This window comes from Homarus americanus, unplaced genomic scaffold, assembly GCF_018991925.1.
Source record: "Homarus americanus isolate GMGI-L3 unplaced genomic scaffold, GMGI_Hamer_2.0 scaffold32583, whole genome shotgun sequence".
Lineage (NCBI taxonomy): Eukaryota > Metazoa > Arthropoda > Malacostraca > Decapoda > Nephropidae > Homarus > Homarus americanus.
In genome coordinates this window covers 13,462,065-13,485,761 of record NW_024713129.1, presented here as the reverse complement: position 1 = coordinate 13,485,761, position 23,697 = coordinate 13,462,065, and the positions used below count along the sequence as shown (strand labels likewise).

Sequence of the window (23,697 nt, the reverse complement as noted above, 5' to 3'; positions counted from 1 at the left end):
CATCTGAAAACTAAATTATGGTGCCCATTTAAAAGTAACAGCTTATAAAGAAGAGCTTGTTCCAAAAGTTGCAATTGCCCACTTTAAGCTAAACTTTCAGACTACGTATATAATTTAGTAATGCTTAGTGAAGATACTCTGTTAATGTGCATAACATTGTAATGTACTTGAATAAAATATATTTATTCTACACAAGAGAAAATTTTGATTTTCAGAGAAAATTATGTATCTAACTTGATGAGTACATAGTTACTTTTTGCAAGAAAAAAGGTGGACTGACTTTGAAATCCTATTTCTCCATGAACCTAAAGCCATGAAACTCATGCAATTTATAGCTCACCAAATCCACTGGATTTTACCTCAGGATACTCTGGTATTGGTGGCTTGGCAATAAATCTTACAACTTCTCGTCAGCCAATTAAATGATTACTTAATCCCTTCCAACGACAGCAGTTTCCCCTCAAAGAAGTAAGAAATAACTGTCTATGTTTACCACTGAAGCAGGAGTTCTATATACAGCACAAGGTTTCACCTGGCTACACTCCAATTGGCTATTGGTTTGGGGCTCCCTCTATTAGATTACCTAAGCCACCTTTAGTTCCAGTCAGTCTTCAGAGTCTGAGCTACCTACAGTAGCTTCTGGTTCCATCATAAATGGAGGAATGATCTTGAAATCCCTCTTCCGGCACAAAACATGACCAAGCAGTTTTTCATAATACTGTACGGACAACATAATAGTGGTTTCTAGTAACCCATTTAGATAAACCAATCACCCCTTTCTCTCCAGTCAACTGTTCCTTCAGAGAAAAAGACTTTGGTGCAACAGCTGCTCTCAATGGGCTAGGTGTTGTCATAGTTGTCTGCCCTAAGAACTTAGCAACAGATTTAACTCATCCTCCAGAGAGGCTTAGTATACTAAAAGAAGAGAGAAATCCAATGTTAGCAGAGAACAGGCCAGAAGATATTGCCACCAAAAAACCTCGAGTACAGAACTTAGCCTAAGTTGAAATATATGAGCCAGATAAATTCATGTCCCTGTAGCTTCGAAATTCCAAAGCACCACCTTTACCCTTTTAAGTATTCATAAACATGCCTTTCAACCAATTAGATGGAGCAATACAGTACATTCCATCATAACTGTATTAGTTGACTCAGTCATCATCACCTGATGCTTTCAACATTCTTCAACTATTCCAGAGCAAACAGCAGCTTTTCCATTCTTCACTTTGTCTATCACACTCAACACCCATTCTCCTTGAATTCTTGGGTATGGTCCCTACACTGGTTCTGTTGCCTTTAGTCTATCCCTGTTCCAGGTGAACTTTAAGCATCCTTAATTTCTCTCACACTACTCACCAACTATATCCTTGCTTCTACCCACTATAATGTTAGTGGTTGGTATCAAGAGCTGCTTCCTGGATATCCATCCTCTTCACTTCTAGTGCGTCCTTTTATTGCCTCCTCCTGTCTCCTATCATCCACTTTGTAAATAATACTCTTATAATGAATCTTTCACTTCCTATTCTCTCAATTTATCCATACCACCAGAGCAAACCCTGATATATTTTTTAATAATTTCTTTTACATTCACATTCCCCTATTCTGTATTTGCTAACCAGTATTATTTTCATGCCATATTTTGTCTCTCCGGTGAAAGTAAGATTAAGTCAATGCTGTGCAAAGTTACCAAGCTTCTTTAATACATTCATATAAGGCAGTAATAGATAGAAAGAACTACAAGTTTGGTGAATAATAATATACGTAAATGGGGGTGGAATTGTACTGCTAATTCCAGACTGGGGACTTGTTGTAGAAGGGAAGTGCCATAGCAGTATATAAAGTGAATATCCATTTACAGTACTTTGTTTCTGATCAGCCAGGATGAAGCAGAATTCAATAAACAATAAGTTTTACTCATTTATTTTTTCACATCAATAGCTCCCCCTTTTCTTTTTAACAGGATTACCCCCCCCCCCCAAAAGAATTGGCCAGGTGATAGTTTTATAGTCATCGTGATGTATAAAATGCTTCAAGAGTATTTTCCCATCAACAATTAAGAGCATCTTTGGACTACGGTATACCTCTCTCACACACAGGATTAGTTTTGGGGAAGTGTTTATTTCTTAAAGTAAGTTTTAAACAACTTTATACTGTACTGTGTCCTAAGTTCAAAACTTTGCTTTACTGTATTTTTTTTCATGGGAGGAGGCAGTCTGCCCTTATAATAAACCCAACATTGGACATAAATAAGAATGCTATGTATTCTCTTCAATCAAGTTACAGAGAGCAAGCAAGAGAAAATTCAAAGAGCACACCAAGGTCTCACCATATCTCCGAAACTCATTACAGCAGTATTTGAGGAAGTTTACACTAAACGTAAACCACTCAACTTGGGTGACATAAGTTTGCAAATCAATGGCATCTATTTTAGCCACCTTCATTCTGTATCATATTTTTCCCAAAAATACAAGAGATGAATGAAACAAAAATAATTAGACTGGAAATGAACTTGACAAAATCTGAACCTATGAGAATAATAAGCCAATAGAGATCAAAAACTTAACTTAAGGGGGGAAACTGAATATACAAAACTGTTGAAAAAGACATTACCAAACACAAGTATGTGCGAAAAAATCAGTTAACAATTATTAAGAGACAAGGCAAAATAGACTTGGATCCCTTTGAGAGCTTGGAACAAATTCAAAAGCATCAAGCCACCTTCTCAAAATTGAAAGTAATTAATCAAAGCATGCAACCAGTACTGACTTATGGAAGCAAAAAGTAGCAAATTGTAACCTGCCAAAGAAACAGTGAAGGGTGTTTGCCTGGCATAATAAGTACCCCCCCCCCCAAAAAAAAATAATAAAATAAGAATAAAGAATATTCCAATGAGCAAGACAAAGTAAAAGAAAGCTATTAACAATGGACCAAAATGACCTTGAATGTATCCCTAGTAAAAAGACCTAAAAATCAAACTAGTTACCAAATGGAAAGATGGAAATAGGACATTTTAAGATACTGAATAGTCAAGGAAGTTTGAAGGTTAAAGATAATTGAAGTACACTATATGAAGGTTTTGATCCAGCAGTAAACTGATACATGATGGCACACACACTTCATTCTTCTTCGACCAAGATGATTTTAGAAATTTAGACAAGAGCCCAATAACTTCTTGTGAACAGGAACATGTAAGAGATATAGAGGTATTTGCCCCCCCAAGATACTCCTGTGAACAAGACTGTGTTCCTGCCGAGTTCCTTTAGGTATGCTCTGAACCAGAGATAGGGGATGTACTGTATACACACCCTATTTTATAATAACAACAGTCATTCAGTTGTGACACTTGCCTTCCTTTTCCTTTGCAGTAAGCCAATCATCACGTTAGATACATATTGTAGAATGGAAACCTAATCTTACATGCGCACACACACACACATAAGAGTACTGTATATATGCATACACCTTTACCCCCAAACTACTTTCATTTCTTCAGTCTTACTGTTGTAAAAGATATATTCTACTGTACTATGATATTTCCCTTCCACAAGGCCCCAAACCTATAACACACAAAAATTTTTGTTGCTAGAGAGTGTCAAGTTAGTAACTGGTAAACAAGATTTGTAGCCATGTTGTGGAAGGAGAGTATCATAGCAGAACCTATCTACTACAGCATTGAGAATGGCTGAATGACAAATGAAAGCAGTATGTAATAGAGAATTTACCTAATTCCAGCTACTGTTGCAATTATTAAGAAAAGACCTTTAAAGTTAAATATATACTGTACTTTTATACCATGGAAAATACTGTTAACCGAGTGACAATTTCAACATATTTTTTTTAAAGTTCAAACTAGTCTGTATATTGCAACAATGCTGTAGATTATCATGATACAAACAATAAATGAAAAGAGCCATTACTAACCTAATTTTGGTGTAGTTCAGTTATGTTATAACAGTAGACGAAACCTTAAATAAAAGAGCAAATTTTACCACGTGAACGAATTTCCTTAATGTATAGCAACAACAAAAACTTATCCCTATTTAGAAAAATTATAAGTTGTCTTTTAAAATGTTTAGGCTTAAAATTAGACAACTGCACTCTTTTAGCATGACACACACACACATCTATATATACTGTATATCTATACACACACACACAAACACTATGAGGGCAAGATTCCTTTAAGTTATCTAAACCATGCATATACAGTGTACCTGTACTGTACAGTACCAGTAAAGTTGTTTGAGCTCACGTATCTGTTGTTGACGTAGCTAATAGACATTAAATCATGTTCAGAAGTAAGGTTTATATGAATATTTATACATTAGTTTGAGGGAGTAAACAGTAGCAGATTTTCTTTAAGATATGGAGAGAGAACTGAACTGATCTTTTTTGTCAGGTTGTTTTCTCTAACATATAGACAAAAATGATGAGAGATTATAATGCAAAGTGGATTAAGCAGCAGAAAAATTATCAAGTACAGTATAATGGGTTTCAAGGGTAACCTGCATTGCAAACATGAGAAAAATATATATTTCCAACTAACACTACAGTACTCTCCCTAAATGAACTACTGTACATCACAGTACAGGTATTAGTTCACACATCTCACTATTATCCCTTCTTTCATTAATTTTTCTTTGTGTACTAAACCCCTCCTGTCTTACAACCTTTCACCCTCTAATGTTCATAGAATATCTTTTCATATCTATCTCTCTTTCAACAACTCTCAAATATTTACCCACCCACTTTCTCATTCTCACCTGTTAGGACAAGACACCTTACATCAGGTCATCATCTACGCTTCATTTGCTTTTGGGAGAAAACATCATGCCCAACATTTCTTGTTCATTAACAATTTAGTTAAGAAAAATTTATCAGTTGGCATAACAAATGGGTGTGCAATGTCTCGCACTGTCCCACAGAATTTAAGTTACAACTCTCTTCCCTCTTTAGACCAAAACTTTGTATTAAAATACGCAAAAGCATGTCTTTACAGAGAACGGATAAGATAATACAGCAATAATAATCCACATGATGGCACTCTCACAATACACTAGTCTGTCATTTGATAGGTGTTTGTGATATTTTGAAAGCAGTGCTCAAGTGTGATAACACAATCTTCTGTTTTTTATTGAAACTGGTTATCATATATATATATATATATATATATATATATATATATATATATATATATATATATATATATATATATATATATATATATATATATATATATATATATATATATATATATATATATATATAAATAATCTTACACATTCTATTCCACAACAAAACATGAACTGCATTAAAAAATATATATATATATATACCTGTATACAGTATGGTTAACTTAATTTTGGATGTTCAAGATGTACCAAACTAACAACTCGTACAGAAAAATTACATATGGCACCTTCATTGTGACTTACTGTAGAGACTGGATTCTTGCCTTTGTGATGTGTGTGTTATGGCCGAATCTTCTTCCGTCAGCCACGCTGGTCCTCAATGTCACCCTCCTCAATAGATCACACGTAAAAGAACTTACTGTACTTCTCCCAGATTCAACTGTTTAAAGATGTTTTGAAGCGTAAACTAATGTGTTTTTTTTCGTATAATAAAGAACATCCCTCATTCTGAATTTAAATATTATTCATATTTCTATTCAGCCATCAAAATATGTACCTTTATACATAACCAAATAACTCACTTCAGTGGCCACAATTCAGCTTGAATTAGCTGCAGAAGTTTTGCCCTACTCTAAAAACAATACAGTAAAATCTCAAGTACTCTAAGAATGGAAAACCAATTCTAGTGTTCTTACTTTCCATTAAACTGTAACTATAGTTAAAAGTACAGTATCAATTCACTACTTGCTACCCAAAAATCAATTAAATATTTAACACACCTTGGCTGACGTTATGTCTTACCCAAGGCTCTAAGCCAAACCATCTTGAGATTCTACTATTTTTGAGAAAGAGAAAAAAAAAAACAGAGGAGCCAGTCTCATGGGGAAGAGGCTGACACAGCAGCCAGGAAGCTTGATACAAGTGGAGGTGAGGAACCCTGATAAGAAGGCAAAAGCAGCTAAGCTTTACAGAAGAAGAGAGAGTTTTTCCGATGAAGGAGTGGTAGACAAAGGCTGGCATGGAGGAAGGTGGAGTATTTGGCATAAGAGGTGGTGAAGTACTTGGTATGGAAAGAAGAGGGATGTCTGCAATGATGAGTGGAGGAAGTATAGCAGCTTATACATGGAGCAAGAGGATGAAGTATAGCAGGGTAAACATCACTGTATACATGGAGGACAGGAGTAGTGCAGGGTATTCTGGGGAGATGAAGAAGCATTGCAATGTACTGTATACCAAAATGGAGAAGAGGAAGTATTGTAATGTATACATGGAGAGAGTAAAGGTAATATAGTAGTATATACAAGGAGCATGAGAAGGAAGGACAGCAAGAAGGAAGTTAAACAGATGTGACAAAGTTTGGCATGAAGGGAAGTGATAAAATTTGGTATGGGGTAAAGTGTGAAAAATTTGATTACCAGGAGAGGAGAGGATGATCATGGCATGTGAAATGTTAATGATTGATTCCAGAACACCAAATCCCATATCCACAGTGAAAGTCCTTCAAAGATACAAGGATCCTTATTGCAACACTGGTAAAGAAGGCAAGGAATGAGACATGAGACTTGTTCTGGGAGACAAAAATGAAAGCATGCAAAATTATTAAAACACATGGCAGCAGAAGGGGTTGAAGGATGAAATGATAGACTATAGGGAAAGCAGAGAAAAACAAAATGAAAGAAGTTAAAATGCATTTTTTGTTAGTAAGAGAATAACAAATGCATGAGTGGGAGTTAAATAGACAAAAAATAATGTTCAATCAGGTATTTGTCTAAATTAAAATATTTGTAAAGGGAAAGAACTCATAATGAAAATGAATAACATGAGCTAATTCTGGATAGCAGAAGCAAGGTAATAATGGGGGCTAACAGTAGCAACATGAAAGCTAATAGCAGCAAAACCATAATGTGCAACTCCACAACCTTCCCTTGTAACTTACTTCCCACAAAAAGTGCCCCAATTTCCTGTTATTTGTTCACATAGGAGCTTAAGTGTAAGCCTCCCAGATACGGCTTGTATATTACTAGTTTCAATGGAAATTTTAATAACTTATGTCACTATATGGCAGTATCTTCACCTAATACATGTTAAAATACTGTATATAATTTATATCTTCCATGTTTCCAAACAAGTGCAAGTGATGCTTTTCTCTTGGAAAAATTGTGACATTGAGCCACCTACTTTTGTATGAGTTTTTAATAAAATTTCTGAATAACAAATCTGTATTCAAGCTACAATAGCGTCATTACATAACAAACACAAACTTCCTTTTTTCCAGTTCAGAGAATCCATTTTCAAGTCATTTCTTTTTTTCCCTATCAAACCAAACTACAAAACAGTGGGGTAAACTGGCACAACTGAACATACCTCTCTCCAAGCAGGGGCAGGATCCCATTTGTACTTCCAAAACAAAACAAAGAGATGGAACAGTAGTGAGGCTTACCTGGGCAGCCTTTCCCCTCTAGCTAGTTGGTGAGTATTCCCTCCACCCAGCCACACATGCACATCAATACAGGGGGTTGAACATTTGCCCTACACTGAATGTGGGCTGCATTACCTGAAGGTCTAGCTCGTCCCACCTGTATTGCCCCACAATGGTTCTGCTATGTATCTCCTTTCTGCCAGCATTCACCGTAAAACATTTCAGCAAGAGTAATACATACTGCTATAGTACTCTAATACAGGGAGTAATATAAATTCCTGTAAAACTCCAACTGAGGCAAAGATCAAAGCCGGACAAAAAATTAGGATGATACAAGTCCACAGAATACATCATGCAATAGCTGGATGACTTGGGTGGATCTCCCACTCACCAACCTCTAGATAATCTCAGTGGCACAAACCCCACACTGCATAGGAAAACCTGTAAGTCCTTCCTGTACCACTGAGACTTTTGGGTTCCATAATGTGCAGTTGAACTACTGTGAACAGACAAAACCAGAACAAGTAGTAAGTACAAACGAGTGACCCACTGACCTGCAGTGTTGCACTAAAATAGCACAACAAGGCAACACAGCACCCCCTGCAACAAGAGAGGAACGCGTCAGCCAGTTTACTTAGCAAGCTTCTCCTATGTATACCATACATATTGTGGAATCAAAACTTCCTTGGCTTAGGCCTGAAACATAAAGAGATTACTGGTTTAGTCGGAAAGAAGAAGAAGCAGGTAATGACAACGTGATAGTTAACTTTCACACCATTCCTTTATTTTTCATGTCTGAATATCTGTACATGGATGGGACTGTGTACAAAAGTCTTCATGCTAGGCATAAAACATAATATCCATTTCACTAACTAAAAGGGTTATAGGAAAAAAAATCCTAATTAACCAGTTTCTTTTTGGAATGTGGTTATACAGAGTAATACTTATGAGCCAGTGCAAGAAATAATTAGTTGGGTAATTGCCAAACACAGACATATCTTTCAAAATCATTCTCACTCATTCATGGACTCCACATACATGCCTTAAATTCTGCTCATCATTATTTGAAATCTGCACTATATTACTGAATCATTAATACATAAATATTTATGAATTCACTTCCATGGCCTATACAAAAGATCCTATAAACCTACTGAAATAAAAGTTTCTATGAGTAGTAAATGAAAAAATTGTAATGATAACAGTATTTACAACAGTTCATTAATAGAAATTAGCCATGAAAGCTATTCACTGTGTCAGTCCAGAAAACAGTATAAAATACAATTCACTGTATTCCTGATATAAAACTTTACAAAATTACTTTCTCTTACAAAAGGAACACTTCACTGATTTCCTCTAATACTACACGATAGTGCTTATGGACATGAGATAATTAAGTAGAGCCCTATACTTAAACTTCTAGCAAGTATTTCACTTATTTACATACAGTCTATATTGGTCTGAAGGTCTTTGCACTTACAAAGATGAAAACGAAGCAACGCTGGCTCGTCCCCATGGTGAGGCTGTAGCCCCAACGGATCAGGCGTGTCAGCAGCCATTTTTTGTCTAAGAGTCAATTACAAAGTTGCTCACTGTTGGGGCTGGCCCTGCTGGGGTGCTGGAGGCCCTGGTTGGCCAGGCTGACTCCATCCTTGCTGGCCCCAACCCATCCACATATAGCCAGGGTTGGGCTGGTAGCCATATGCATACTGGTTATAGGGCATTTGGTTGTAGGACATCTGCTGAGGATAATATTGCCAATATCCCATTTGCCCCATCTGACTGGGGTAGCCTCCACCATTTGGATAACTGGGCATGCTGGGCTGGGCTCCATTAGCATCTTGGGATGGATTGTTAGCTTGGTCAACACCTGTATCTTTACCCCAAGAGCACCTTATAATCTGGCCATTTAAGTTAGAATTGTGTAACTCAACAATTGCCTGACATGCACTCTCCTTACTTGTGTACTTTATAAAAGCATACCCCTTCTCTTTGAAGATCTTTATTTTCTCAATTTGACCATGAGGCTGGAAAGACTTGTGCAGCATCTCCTCTGATATGTCTTGTTTGAGACCTCCGCAAAACACTGTCGTGTTGGTAGGGGTTGTCTGGTTATACACTTCTTCATAAATCAGTTTCTTCTGCTCAGGTTTGTTGTCGTTTGGAGTGTTTGCAGGTTTGCGGGTAGCCCAGCGGGTTTTGATCATCTTTCGGCCAAGCCACTGACCATTCATTGCACTGATACTTGTCTCTGCATCCATCTTCTTTACAAACACAACAAAACCATACCCTCGGGACTTGAAACTCTGTGGATCCTTAACTACCTTGCAGTCAGATATCTCACCAAATACCTGAAAAGCCTCCCTGAGGGCCTGTTCATCTATTTCAGGACTAAGATCTCCAACATATACATGATGGTGCCTACTGGTATCTACTTTGGTGTATTTGTTTTTATTGCCCTGTCCAGTTGCCCAATCAACACGCATTTTTCGACTCTGAAGCATCTTGTCATTCATCATAGTAATGGCATTAAGTGCAGTCATATGATCACAAAACTCTACAAAGCAATAAGGGTCAGTGGTGGGCTCGCGGAACATCTTGCAGCTGCGAACCTCACCCAGCTGGCCAAACAGCATCATGATGAGGTCCTCGGTGACTGTGCTGTCCAGGTTGCCCACGTACAACGTCCTGTTCTGCTCTGAGTGTGCCATGTTGCTGTCACCTGTGGAACCAACCACATCAGCACATCAGACACCCCATTACCAGCCTACATACCAGCCATACATCAGGCTGGCAAGGTGCTACCTACAAAACCTCTGACAAACTCATTCCAATCTTAACTAACTGTTGATATGATTACAATTCAATATGTAACTCAAATAAGGAGTTAAAAAAGTATGAATACTGTTAGCAAGTTTACATTTGTAAACTTCTAAACTAATAATATCTAACAACCCTAAATCACCAGATTAAATAATCTTCGCTTCCAAAATACTCTAATATATTTTTTAAAGAATATAAAAGCTTATAAAATTCTGCAAACATTAGATGAGAGGATGCTAGGAGACCTGTAAACCTAAAAGTGTCAATAAGAAAACCCCGATGGCTGACTAACCAGTTTATAGGCCTTATAAAACAATGTTTATAATGAATACATATAAATCTGGTGATTACAAACGATCTCCCCAATTTGAAACATTTAACATGAGAAAAAAAAAAAACAAAGCTACAACAAAAAGCAAGAGATACAAGTACATGTAAAGAAGAACTCAAAAACCTTATTTTCAAGTTATAGAAACTTAATATGAGCTCCTTTTGTGGCTTTTCACTCCATACAGCTTGTACCACATCATACTAAACTGTTCCAACAACCTTCCACATCCCTTCCTTCAAATTTCCAAAGTTGCTGTCACTGGCAGAACAAAAACTTTATTTCTGACATAACCCCCAGAAAAAAAAAGCTTCGTTAATTTTTTCATAATGCCACCTGTAACTACTTAAAAACAGGAAAATCATTTGTAATCACCTGGTACAGTATCTATCTGTATGGGGAGAAACCGAATCAGAGAATGAACATGAATTACATACTGTACTGTATTTGGAAAAGGTGTACAATATAATTCTAAGGTGGATGGTAGGAAGGGAAGACCTGGTGGAAAATAAGGATGAGGTGATGGATGCCCTAAAAGTGAGGAAAATGGACATCCACATAGCTACAGTAAGCATGACTGTATGAAAAGCATGTTTTTGAGGGATTTGGGGAGGAAGGTGGTGCTAATGATGGGGGGGGGGGGGGTGGATGCTGGCTTGTCTGAAACAACTGGGGAATACAAGATTTGGGCACCTTGTTGTGAGAGGGCTGTAACAGCAGAACATCTTTAACAACAATAAAATTGAACATACTAATGTAAGATGGAAAATTTTGAGTGCATCTTTGCTCATTTCTGGCAACCCTGCTGCACAAAGCAAAAAATGAATGAGAAAAACCATATGCTTACAAAGTGTGTGTGTGTATATATATACTTCATTAGCCCAATAAAGCACGCGGACTTCTACATATAATCAACACCTCACCCCGCCAGGATTCAAACCCACGGCTCACGACTGTGACCGGGGAACGCTACCTCTGGACCACCAGGATACTAAAAGCAGTCCTAGACTGTTATATTTCACACAAAGCCCGTTCAACGAGCTTATGGCGCCGTGAACCTCTAATGGGGACTACCCGTATCGCAGAGGTGGTCGTGTTTCGAAGCCGGATTTGGTAAAACGTTACTCTGACCACCTAAGTGATACGGGTAGTCCCCATTAGAGGTTCACGGCGCCATAAGCTCGTTGAACAGGATTTGTGTGAAATATAACAGAGTCTAGGACTGCTTTTAGTATCCTGGTGGTCCAGAGGTAGCGTTCCCCGGTCACAGTCGTGGGCCGTGGGTTCGAATCCTAACGGGGTGAGGTGTTGATTACGTGTGTGTGTGTGTGTGTGTGTGTGTGTGTGTGTATGTATGTATATATATGTATATGTATATATATGTATATATATATATATGTATATATATGCATATATATATATATATATATATATATATATATATATATATATATATATATATATATATATATATATATATATATATATATATATATATATATATATATATATATATATATATATACTGTACACATATAAACACACTTTTCCAGAGAAAGTCACTACTAAAACATTCTACTAAATTAACAAAAAATGTTGGACAGAATATTTATATACTATACTGTATTACATAAAACTAAGGTTAGCTAACTAGTAATCAGTACAGAATTTAATTGTTTGAAAATCAAGTGTAGAGTACATTTGGAAAATGATTCCTATGCCCAAGACTAGAATAATGCATTATAGGTAACTAACCCAAACTGTTCAAAATCAGTGCACTACCTACATACAAACAGCAGTAACCAATACCTGTTAAATACACAAAATGATCACAAAAATTCACCTGGTTCTCATCAACAACACTAAACCAACACTGAAACCTTAAAAATGGCTTTCAGATTTAAAAAATATATATTTCCAAATGACTGCAGAACAAAAATATCAACAATATTATTCACACACGTGCAGGAAATGAGGAGAGTAAAAAAAAGATGGCAGAGTCTGCAGTACCTATTTTGGCTAGCTCTATACAGTGTATATATATATATATATATATATATATATATATATATATATATATATATATATATATATATATATATATATATATATATATATATATAATATTAAATAATGTATAAGGATAAAAAAATATCTAGTTGTAATTCAAAGATAAAACTAGATATGAATGAATATTTAAAGTTCATCATAAAAATAAACATATACTGTACACATGAAACTAAACATGCTGCTGGGCCTCAGTAATGATCTCACCTGTAAATAAGGAAAATTTAATTATTCTTATTTATATATATATATACAGTATATATATATATATATATATATATATATATATATATATATATATATATATATATATATATATATATATATATATATATATATATATATATATAAAACTGTCAAATGGCATCAAACTTCTCTAAAAGACAAGTACAATAAATGCAAATAAAATTACTGAAAGTATATGAATTTCATTATCAATCGATACTAGTTCCCTTAACTTGTGCTAAATACTGTACAGGTATCCCTCAAGACATAGAAACCAATAGGTGTGGAATGCATTTTAATCCTTTGTGTACCACCCGTGCTGAAAAAAATCGTCTGGCATTACCTAAATAAAACAAACAGTGGCGTCCCCATAGTGAAGGGGTTAGTGGAGATAATTTATTAATGCCTGATCCCCACCACTCTCCAAGCCTTCTATCTCCTCGTGCTCTAATACTGCTGCAACATTCACCACTGACTATTGGCCTTCATGTGGTACGAAAGAAAATGCTCGTTTTCACAGAAAATCTCCGGAAGTTTCTAGTTATACAGGGGGTCCTCGCTTAACGTCGGGGTTACATCCCCAAAATCGCGACGTTATACGAAACGTTAAGCAGATCAAATTTCCCCATAAGAAAGATAAAATACGGGGGTTACGTTCCCGAGCCTCCCTTTGCCCCATGAAATGCATTACATACAGGAATACAGAAAATCACTGCCATTTCTATAGAAAATAGTGCACACATATACAACTACACCCACCTCTTGTTTTACGTGGGGGTTAGGTTCTTGAAAATCACCGCTTAATTAAAAAATATGTAAATTAAACCTATTTTTCCCATAAGAATACATGTAAATGCTACAGCTTAGGGGGAGCAGGTTAGGGGAACCATCATATGCCGTACAGGGTAACTCACAATAAATATTCTTCTACCTTACTCATTCATAAAGAAAAACAATAGGAAATACATATTAAATAACACTTACATTGATGACTGGCGACTTCTGCTTGACAAAGGTGGGGTAGGGGAGTGCTGAGGAGGGAGGCTACTGATGCGAGGGTACGGGCGAGTGATCACATCTAACTTGAGATCCATTTCGATTGTTTTTCGTGCCTTTTTAACTTTTGGCTCACCAGAGGCGGCAGATGGACGTTTTCCAGACATGCTCGATGGAGAAAACAGCGTTGAAAACTAAAAGATGCATGATAAACACAAACAAGTAGTGCTGAAACGAACGTGGGAAGTTTGCTATAGACACTAAAGAGCTGGACGCCGTAACAGTTGTTGTACAGTACTTTATACTTCATTATCATCAAGATCTTCATCATTAGTTGTAATAATCTTTATTATTACATTATAAAAATAATTATGATTAATAATAATATCAAAATCATTCATGTTTGTTGTACAGTACTTTATACTTCATTATCATCAAGATCTTCATCATTAGTTGTAATAATCTTTATTATTACATTATAAAAATAATTATGATTAATAATAATATCAAAATCATTCATGTTGATATGGCTGTGACTTTACAGGCAAATACGCAGCAAATTTAAACCATGTTATTTAAAAAATAGTTGCGTGTAAATTACGAACTGGTATTAATTGAACAAGCATGTTTTTCCAAAAATGCCGAAATCAAATGCGTGTAAAACGAGGAGTGGGTGTACTAAGTTTGTATTGGTACTCACCGATGGGCGGAGGTGGTAGAGCCAGTGTGTGGTGGGTAGTGAAGCAGAGGAGGCCAGATGGCGGGAGGGGAGGAGGAGGGTGGCGAGTCACTGAGACTCTGCAATAGCACGGCAGACGAGAGAGGGTGATGCACAGTAAAATGTAGTCTGTGACGACACAAAACGAAGTAGTATCGGAACACCGGGACGCTAAACGAATTTTGGGTCTCTAAAGTTTAGTGACGTAGTACTGAAACAACGTTAAGTGGGACGACGTCATACGATGTACTCCCTTGTACAGAAAAAAAATATATATATATATATATATATATATATATATATATACATTGTGTGTATATATATATATACTCCCTTATGCCATACCCTCTCACTGTATATATACTCACTCTCTATACACATACCGCCTATATATATACCTGTATGCCATGCCATACTCTGCTCTCTCATAACTATGTATAATATAATAATAATATGTATGTCATGTATCATCATGTAATATATCATATGTGTATGTATCATATGTATGCATGTGTATGTTTGCTATAGCATTGTTTTGATAACGCGAAATTGCTCTAACGCGATTTATGAATTAGGAACGATATTTGTATAACGCGAACGCTTGTTTGCTATAACGCGATTTTTGCTTACTATTTCTCCAATTTTGTGGTATTAACTGTGAATATGGTAAAGAAGAATATCTCCAAGAAGCGTTCTGGTGATAGAATTCCCGGTGATGATCGTAAAAGAAAGGATATAACACCCTTCTCCCCCATCAAGTTACATTCATATTTTGTCAAGGTAAAGTATTACATTTACTGTATGATTTCATTATTAGATATGAATGTAACATTTATTTAGACTGTGCTATCCTTTGTGTTAGGTTAACTACTAAATTTTTTCGATTTCGAGTAATCTGCACCTAACCCTATTTTCTCCATAAGCCCTGTTATTTCTATTACGCGATTTTCTATAACACGATATTTTACAAGAACACAATTATCGCGTTATAGCAAAACTACCTGTATGTATATATATATGTATATATATATGTACAGTATATATATGTGTATATATATATATATATATATATATGTATATATATATATATGTGGTTATCAGCATATATATATATATATATATATATATATATATATATATATATATATATATATATATATATATATATATATCATGTAGATCCACAATGAAAACGTGGATAAGATAAATCTTGATAAAATCACACGGGAAAAGGGAAACGACCACCCGGACATATGACTGCCGCAGTCGTATAAAAAAAATTCAAATTACATATTTTCGAGTCCAGACGTTAGTGATCGCACTGTGTACTGACAAAAAATTTTTTTGTAATTCTCTTTAAAATGGCTGGTAAGCGTAAAAGTGAGAGTTCTCGTGGTGCTGAGAAGAAAAAGAGACACCCATTTTAGAATTTCTATGTATTATTTTCGCCTTTTCGACTTACGACCAATTCAAGTTACGACCTGGTCGGGACGGAACCCCGTCCGCATCACAACACGCAACAAGTGATACATCCACAAGTGTGCATAATATGGGTTAACTGAGAAGTACAGGTGGCTGCCAGCATTAAAAAAGGATAAGGACATACTCTGATAGGGCCAGCTCTTATATGTACTATCTCTGTCCTTTCCTCTTCACTATGAGGACACCACTTATATTTTATTTGGCTAATGTCAATGATTTTGTTCAGCTCAGAGGCGACCCTGAACACACTCGCCCATGAAAACCCTGTTGGATATAATAACTTAATTTGCATATTTACATTACTATGGGGAGCAGCACTGCTAAGGAGAGTATTGAGACCTGACGCAGTGTCAGTGGACATTGCTATCATATTTATAAGTTTTATAATATCCATTCAGTGTACTGCATAGCATTTCTATACAGTACTGTGTATCATACATCTGTTAACCACAGGTGTGTTAGCCATTACAGGACCCCAAACACTTGTGCAACATACTAGTACTGTACCATAGGTATCCCTTGAGAATAACAATTATTTCATCTGTAATAAATTCTGCACACTGCTTGTCTACAGTACACAGTACTATATTCAAAATTCAAAATGAATTATCACTATACCTACTGTACTTATGCAGTAATATGCAGTAAAAATTTTAGCAATGCCCAAAAGGAGCACCACGGAACATAATACTGTACAGTACACCAATATTAAGACCCTTGAATGTTCAACTCACTTTAATTTGATGTTCTGCACTTCATCTCAAGAGAAAATTTAATCTGTCGTAATCGAAATAACTGCATTGACACACTAATTATGCTTTGAAAAGGGGGACCTTCAAACGCCCACACAATGTTTCAAAAAAATAAATAAATAAATAAATCTTAACCTACCGGGGTATATGTGTTTTCAGCAGGCATAGAGGGTTAAAAGAAAAATAATGAGATTTCTAGATCAATTGCTCATTTCTAAATTACACAGTAGGGGAGAGGTCCTATGTACTGTACTTTAAACCAGTTAGTACAAAATGGAAGAAGAAAACAATAAGCTCCAAGAGTTAGCTATGACTCAAACTGTTACCCGGGAACAATAATACAAAGAATAACCTCACTAACTTTAAATTGTTACGCAATCCAAAGGCATAACAGTCCTCTAGGTAGCAGAAGATGAACGCCCTCACCGGTGCCAAGCACCCATTCAATTGCCGTAAGAGTAACCCCTTAAAGACTGACAGGTCCCTTAAGCAAAGATTGTTGAAAAAATTGGTTTGTCAAATGCATGTACACCAACAACTGCCCTTAAAAGGTTGTCAGCTAACTGATATTTCACTGTCACTCTAAATTCTCTCAATGATGTGTCAACCCTGAGGACTCGCATCCTTTTAGTGCAAACAGGTAAACCACGGTAATGTGGGAATTATTCCCACATTACACTAAGTATAACCTTAGTGGCTCCAAGTTTGGACACCACTGCCCTTACAAAACTGAGGACAAGGCCACCAACCTAGTTTTCTCCTACTCTTTGACTCGCATATGGAGCTGGGAGTTGAACAGAATAGGGGAGAGGAAACCAAACCATATTAGGCCATACAGGAACCACTATGAGACCCCAACAAACTGTCTCAACTTCAAAATTACTTGAAACATACAGAAGATATATAATCCTGCTCCCAAGAATTCTAGTTCATGAATAATACATCCACCTCCACTAAAGCTAATATTGTACCTGTACCAGAAGCTGGCGGTTTCCGAGACTGCATAAAATATCAACTCTTGGACCAAAGGAAGAAGACCGGGAGGAGACTGGATCTAACCTTCACTCAGTAGGCATTACTCCATTCTTGGACAGCATATAAGCCTAACGTTCAGTGTCGTAACAAAATACAAGTGCTGTATGTAGTACACATAGCTTTGAAGGTAGGGTGAACATTTTCCATATCTCCCACACAAGGAGATGAAGAAAAAAAATTTCAATAATGCACTCAACTGAAATTTTACAAATAAAAATGACATTTTTCCCCTGTATCTTGTGCCAAATATATCTTAGAGTCAAGAATGGAGGCAAATATTGGGTTAAAATAAAGATAAATTTGGTGAGAAATGCCTATGTAATGTGGTTGTTGATAATGACCAAATCAGGGATGCTGGGAGAAATTATTAAGAATGTCTGCTGTAATTATGAGACAAGCTGGAAAAATTCACCCTGGATGGTGTCGATGAATTCCGCTACCTGGGCGACATGTTCAGCTAAATCAGTTGCAAGTCAGAAGTGGCTAAAGTAGTTTAAGGTGCTGCTGCCCTTATTCATGACAAGAGGAACCTTCTATTCCTGTAAAGGAAATAAGTATGCAACCAGAGTGAGAAATGTGATATTGCATGGCAGTGAAATAAGGACAATTAAAGAGGATGACTTAAGTAGGCTTGAACAAGCTGAAAGGAAAATGGTAGAATGGAGGTGTGTGTGATAGGAACTCCTGTTTTGAGATAAATGGGTGGCTGGGTACTGAGTGTAAGGGCAAGGTTTTGTGTCCAGATATCATAAGCCAAGATTTTTTGGACATGTGGATAGAATGGAGACCAACTGGGTTAAATAATGCAGGAATTTGAATGTGGAGGCAAGAAAAAGTAGGGGTAGGTCAACAATGACATGGTAAGAGGTAGTAAGAAATTAACTCAAGAGATACCGGTAATAATTTGACGAGAAAAACTACAAGAGACTGTGTAGCATGAAGAACTACCATTAAGGAATCAGGACACAAAAAATTATCATAAAACAGTAATATTAACAATTACTTGATACATACTGTATAAAGTCTATTTTGTATCTCACCTAAGTGCCATAATAGGCTCCAAATTTATTCAGTCATTGAAATGAACTAGACAGAATAAGTACACTTTTTGGGGTAATACTTTAGAATGCTTGTGCAGGTAAACATTCAAGTAGTTTTCTACATAATATAACTTTTTACCACAAGAAAATCTCAGACGATAATGAGGAATTGCACTTTTCGTGTGCCAGTGTCTGTTTTTGCCAGAGGGCTTGTTATACGTAGTACAGTACAGTAAATGTAATAATAGACTACCAAATGACACATCCAGCTGACAGTTTTGGCACTTGATCTCTAGACAAATCCTTCCCAGAAACCAAACAATTCCCAACCTTTCTATACCAAACCTAATATAACCTAAAATACTAAATCAGTACAGTGTGCCTCCATCTTATGATAGGGAGGTTAAATTGGTTCACTTTCACAGGCACTAGAAGTGTTTATATGTATGGAATGCTCACTGGGAAGCATTTTGTGCTTGAAATGTTTATTATGTAAACAAATCAAAATGGAGTTGGCAAGAAATATAGGCAAAAAGGTCACCAAAATAATAAGACTCATGAACACAGCAAACAGATCATTTTATGTCCAATACAGTACACACAAGAGTACCTTCCAGAATATTACCACACAAAAAATGGGAAGAGCAAAACTGCCACCACACAGCTCCAGATAATAAAAACAACATATAGTAGTGGATACAGGTGTGGCAACCCGTATGCCAAAAATCAAACTGGGGTACTATGTATTATTTTAGTTGTCACCCGGGAATCGGTCAGGTTACATAAGGTTAGGTTCGGTCGGTTAGGTTAAGTTAGTTTGGATATATCTAAATACAGGAGCAGCCGAAACTAAAATTTTACCCAAACTGGATATAGGTACTGCAGCCGTATTGACAGACTGTGTTGTTAATGGTTGAGGTTGGTTTGCAAGGTAGGATAGGATAGATTTGTCAGAAAGAAAGCCATCCGTATATGCATTATACTGCCGTACCAATAGACATCGACGTTTTGCATACAGCTACGTACCTGTATCCTGTGCATAAAAACAAAGCATCACTGGATTATCTCCTTTAATAACAACAAGTCACTTTTCAGCAATACTCAATGATCCATATTCTAAAATAGTACTTCAGTGATGGTTTTTATTTATTCAATGGAGCAGTTTGTAAATCCATTCATTACTATGGAAATCTTCTGTAGATGACCAGTAAAATATTGTCAAAAAGTACACATAACCTTGACCCTTACTACACTGCACCTGGCTGTTATAATAATATTACTTTAACTACCCTAACTGCCACGAGAACAACCACCACCACAGGATCTTGACCCCAAAGTCACGTTTCATCAAGTAGTCATCTCCCCCTAAACCATCCTCACCTCTTCTAGAAACAATTAAGAGAAGATATCGGTAATTTATACAGTCTCAAACAGGGTTCCTAAGACTCAGATGATGACTTAAACCATTGTAGGCCATTCACATCACGATAACGGGACCACCACCGGCACCAACACCTGAACTGTCAAAAACTCGTCCCCAGACACTGTCCTATTTAACAAACATTTTCTTTATCTAATAATTCTTATTTACCTTCTTACCTTATTCTAAACTACGAGGAAAGGACTAAGACGTGAGGACAAAGACTCCTGCAGCAGGGTGGAAGCGTTGAGGCAGTAAATCAGGCGTCTAAGCTTCAGAAAATAACCACTCGAGTTCCAGCCGCCATTACTAGCTGAGCGTCACGGACTGAGACGAAGGTTCGGTTTTGCATCATTGGCAGTCCACAACTATATTATAATACCCTTCTTATATATTAACAAAAATAATCAAATTATTGTTTAATATAAATTTTTTGATATAGATTCAAGTCAATATATAAACTGTAATGGAGGAATATTGACTTTATAAAATTACCTTATTGAACCACTTGTTCGAAGACCGAAAATGGAATAAACCATGAGTCATTAACGTCGGGGTATTTCTTTATCACACCTGCCGAGTACCACGGCTCTCTCTACTGAAACTCTCTCGGATTAAAACTAAAATACATAATAGATTGTATTGCGTAGTATTTATGCAACAGGTTCTATTATATTTGTGCTTCATCGTCAGTTGATTATGAAGGTGGAGGTCCCTGTTCAGTACAGACAAACAAAGAAACTTTAAAGTGAGTTAGTATATCCTGCAGTTTATGTATTCTAGCACTAAAGTAACAGAGTTATGTAGAGTACCCATAACATTCAAGGTCAACAGCTTAATCTACTCATTAACAAATCATCACACGAGAATTGAAAATTTAAACATGAAAGTTCCATCTTTAGACCACTTTTTTATTATTGTCACTAGAATTCTTTGCAAGGAAATGTATGTAATTCTGGAATTTTAATTAAATCTATAATTAATCTACACTAATTTTGTACACGACTTACAAACACAGATCAGTAATAAACACACCATGCGGCAATACGACATGCGTAATTATCATATAATGTTTCCTATACTTCATTTGGTCCGGTTTACAATGAACAAATGATGCAATGCATTTTGTGATATAGTTTATCAGTGAACATCAGTGCCTCATGTAACTTTACTGAGATTGACTGATGGGGTCGCTGGTGCTGGGCCAAGCAACCACACAGATTTCTCGCAGGTTCCTACACTTAATTTTATCCCTACCTGGCGATAGATGTGAAAATACATCTTATTTGGTTCACTTAAGCAAAACGGCAAATTTGACTACCAAATTGGCATCGGAACTGTACCGGAAATCTGTTAGAATGTTCTCTCTTCACCACTAGTTGGGGGAAATAATGTACTGTATAACACAGGAACATCTGAGAATCTTGGACCCTGTACGGCGCTCCCAAGAAATGAAGCTGCCAAGTGTACTACATCCACTTCAAGTTTCATAAAAATTTCAGAATCATATAGTCCGGAGTATAATTTGTGCCAGCACAAATATACACTGATAATATATGAATGTATATACACATAAGCTGTGTACAAATTATAAGTCAGACTGTGTATGAGGAAACTATCTCCGGGGACCTACCTTTTAATTTCATCCACCATTCGCAGTTTCTGCCTTCTCATCCGTTGTATCTATACATCTACCAGTTTTCCCTCATTCCCATTATACTATAGCAAAAGTATAAAGCCGACTTATTCTATAAATTTTAATGTCTTTCTCGTTGCTCTCGCAAGTCTTTTTCCCTCATTTTGTTTTCTCTGCCATTTTCTTAAGGCTAGTTTTAGTGAGACTCGGGCTCTTCCGAAAAGATGGAGGCGTACTGTGATACCTGTTAACTGCTCATATCAGAAAGTACAGTACATCCCTCTGGCCTCCACCCTCACTGGGAAGACAGCTGTGGTGGGACCGTGGGACACGAGCGGTTCAGCCTTACTGTACAGTAGTTCCACCGCTGACTTGAGACACAAATGCGAGAAACGAATTTGGTACGAAATTATGAAGTTATCAAGCGACTCCATCTTCTGTTATCAAATTTATGGATATAAGTAATATGACTTTGCTACTACTGGTGTACTGTGTACCGATGGAAATTATAATTATTTTTCATTAATAATGTTAATAATAATTTCATTATTAATATATTATTGTGTTCAATAGTTTCCTATATTGTTCTCCTTGTACCGGTGTCCCAACTCGCTTTATTCACACTTCTTTTCCACCTAAACTTAATCCTCTCCCATTACTCCCAGAGAGTACTTGCAAACAGTGACGTGACCGACCACCCAAAAGACCGATCAGTGGCGAAGAGGAATGTAAAGTAATTACCGACACATTTCTTACCTCTCACTTATGCCTCTCCTCCCTTAGAAATACCTATCCTTATCTGTACACAGCTGTTTGTCGCCAGTAGCCGACCCGCAATTCCCCAGTGTATGCCTCGTGGTCTGGGTCAACCAGCGCCGCCTTACATGACGGAGGTCAACTACTAAGCACGCCAACCTCCGCTATTTAAAACCTGACCTCGTGGTGACCGCTCTCTTTTTACCTACAACCAGCAAGCAATACATCATCCTCCTCCTCCTCCGCGCCGCGGTCCTCCTCCCGCTGGCAAGCATGGCGACCACAAGCTGTCCTCCTCTGAGCACCCTCATCACCAGCTCTCTCTACATCACACTTGTAACCACGCTGCCACTTCCAGCACCAAGCTGCATTGTACATCAATACAACATGTATACAGAAGCACATGAGTTCCTTCCTCCATCCCATCCCGAGTGTGAACCAACATAATATACACCACAGTATCACTGGAGTCTCCACCCCGACAATTAATTTAGGGAGAGAGTGCTTTAATAATGTTTTGCGTGAGTCGGTGTCTAAAGTTAATCTGCACAGATAATTGATAAGTCGATCAAAAATGATGCCCGTCTGGTATCACAACTGGGTTGAGGTCAGAACCAAACGCACATGGGGGCATCTTGAGAATTTTATTGATTTTTTTCAGTTTTGGACTGTGAAAACTATTACCTTTGTACTGTAGTATCAAACATATTTATGTCCTAATCTCACTATAGATTGACCATATTGGTTCTAGTGCTTAATGGGCCACAGGGGGACGATGAGGCCATGAAAATTGCGCCGATATAGTTTTGGTGGGAATTTAGATAATCCTCTTTAGTTACCCGTTTGTTTTTTTTTTCTTCAAAATAAC

The 23,697-nt window shown here is 36.8% G+C and overlaps 2 protein-coding genes across 15 annotated transcripts in view; both read right to left on the bottom strand.

Annotated features, from left to right (window-relative positions):
- LOC121867588 (sphingomyelin synthase-related protein 1-like) overlaps positions 1-20,785 on the bottom strand; it is a 36,092-nt gene extending 15,307 nt beyond the window's left edge. For 4 of the 14 annotated variants that reach the window (XM_042367614.1, XM_042367667.1, XM_042367626.1 and 1 more), the window contains exons 1-3: positions 20,617-20,785; positions 8,106-8,247; positions 3,922-3,965 (exon numbers count right to left, since the gene is read on the bottom strand). The gene's annotated coding sequence lies outside the window, so the exon portion shown is untranslated. Of the gene's footprint in view, positions 1-3,921; positions 5,145-8,105; positions 8,248-20,616 lie in introns of those variants that run through there. The other 10 variants (XM_042367618.1, XM_042367633.1, XM_042367689.1 and 7 more) reach the window with 4 other exon arrangements.
- On the bottom strand, positions 8,314-20,420 carry LOC121867689 (nucleolysin TIAR-like). The gene is made up of 2 exons (XM_042367713.1): positions 20,398-20,420; positions 8,314-10,273 (listed from the first exon to the last, which is right to left on the bottom strand). Exon 2 carries the CDS (start codon positions 10,260-10,262, stop codon positions 9,141-9,143), a length of 1,122 nt encoding a protein of 373 aa, XP_042223647.1. The 5' UTR covers positions 10,263-10,273; positions 20,398-20,420; the 3' UTR covers positions 8,314-9,140.
- Positions 20,786-23,697: the final 2,912 nt, after the last annotated feature.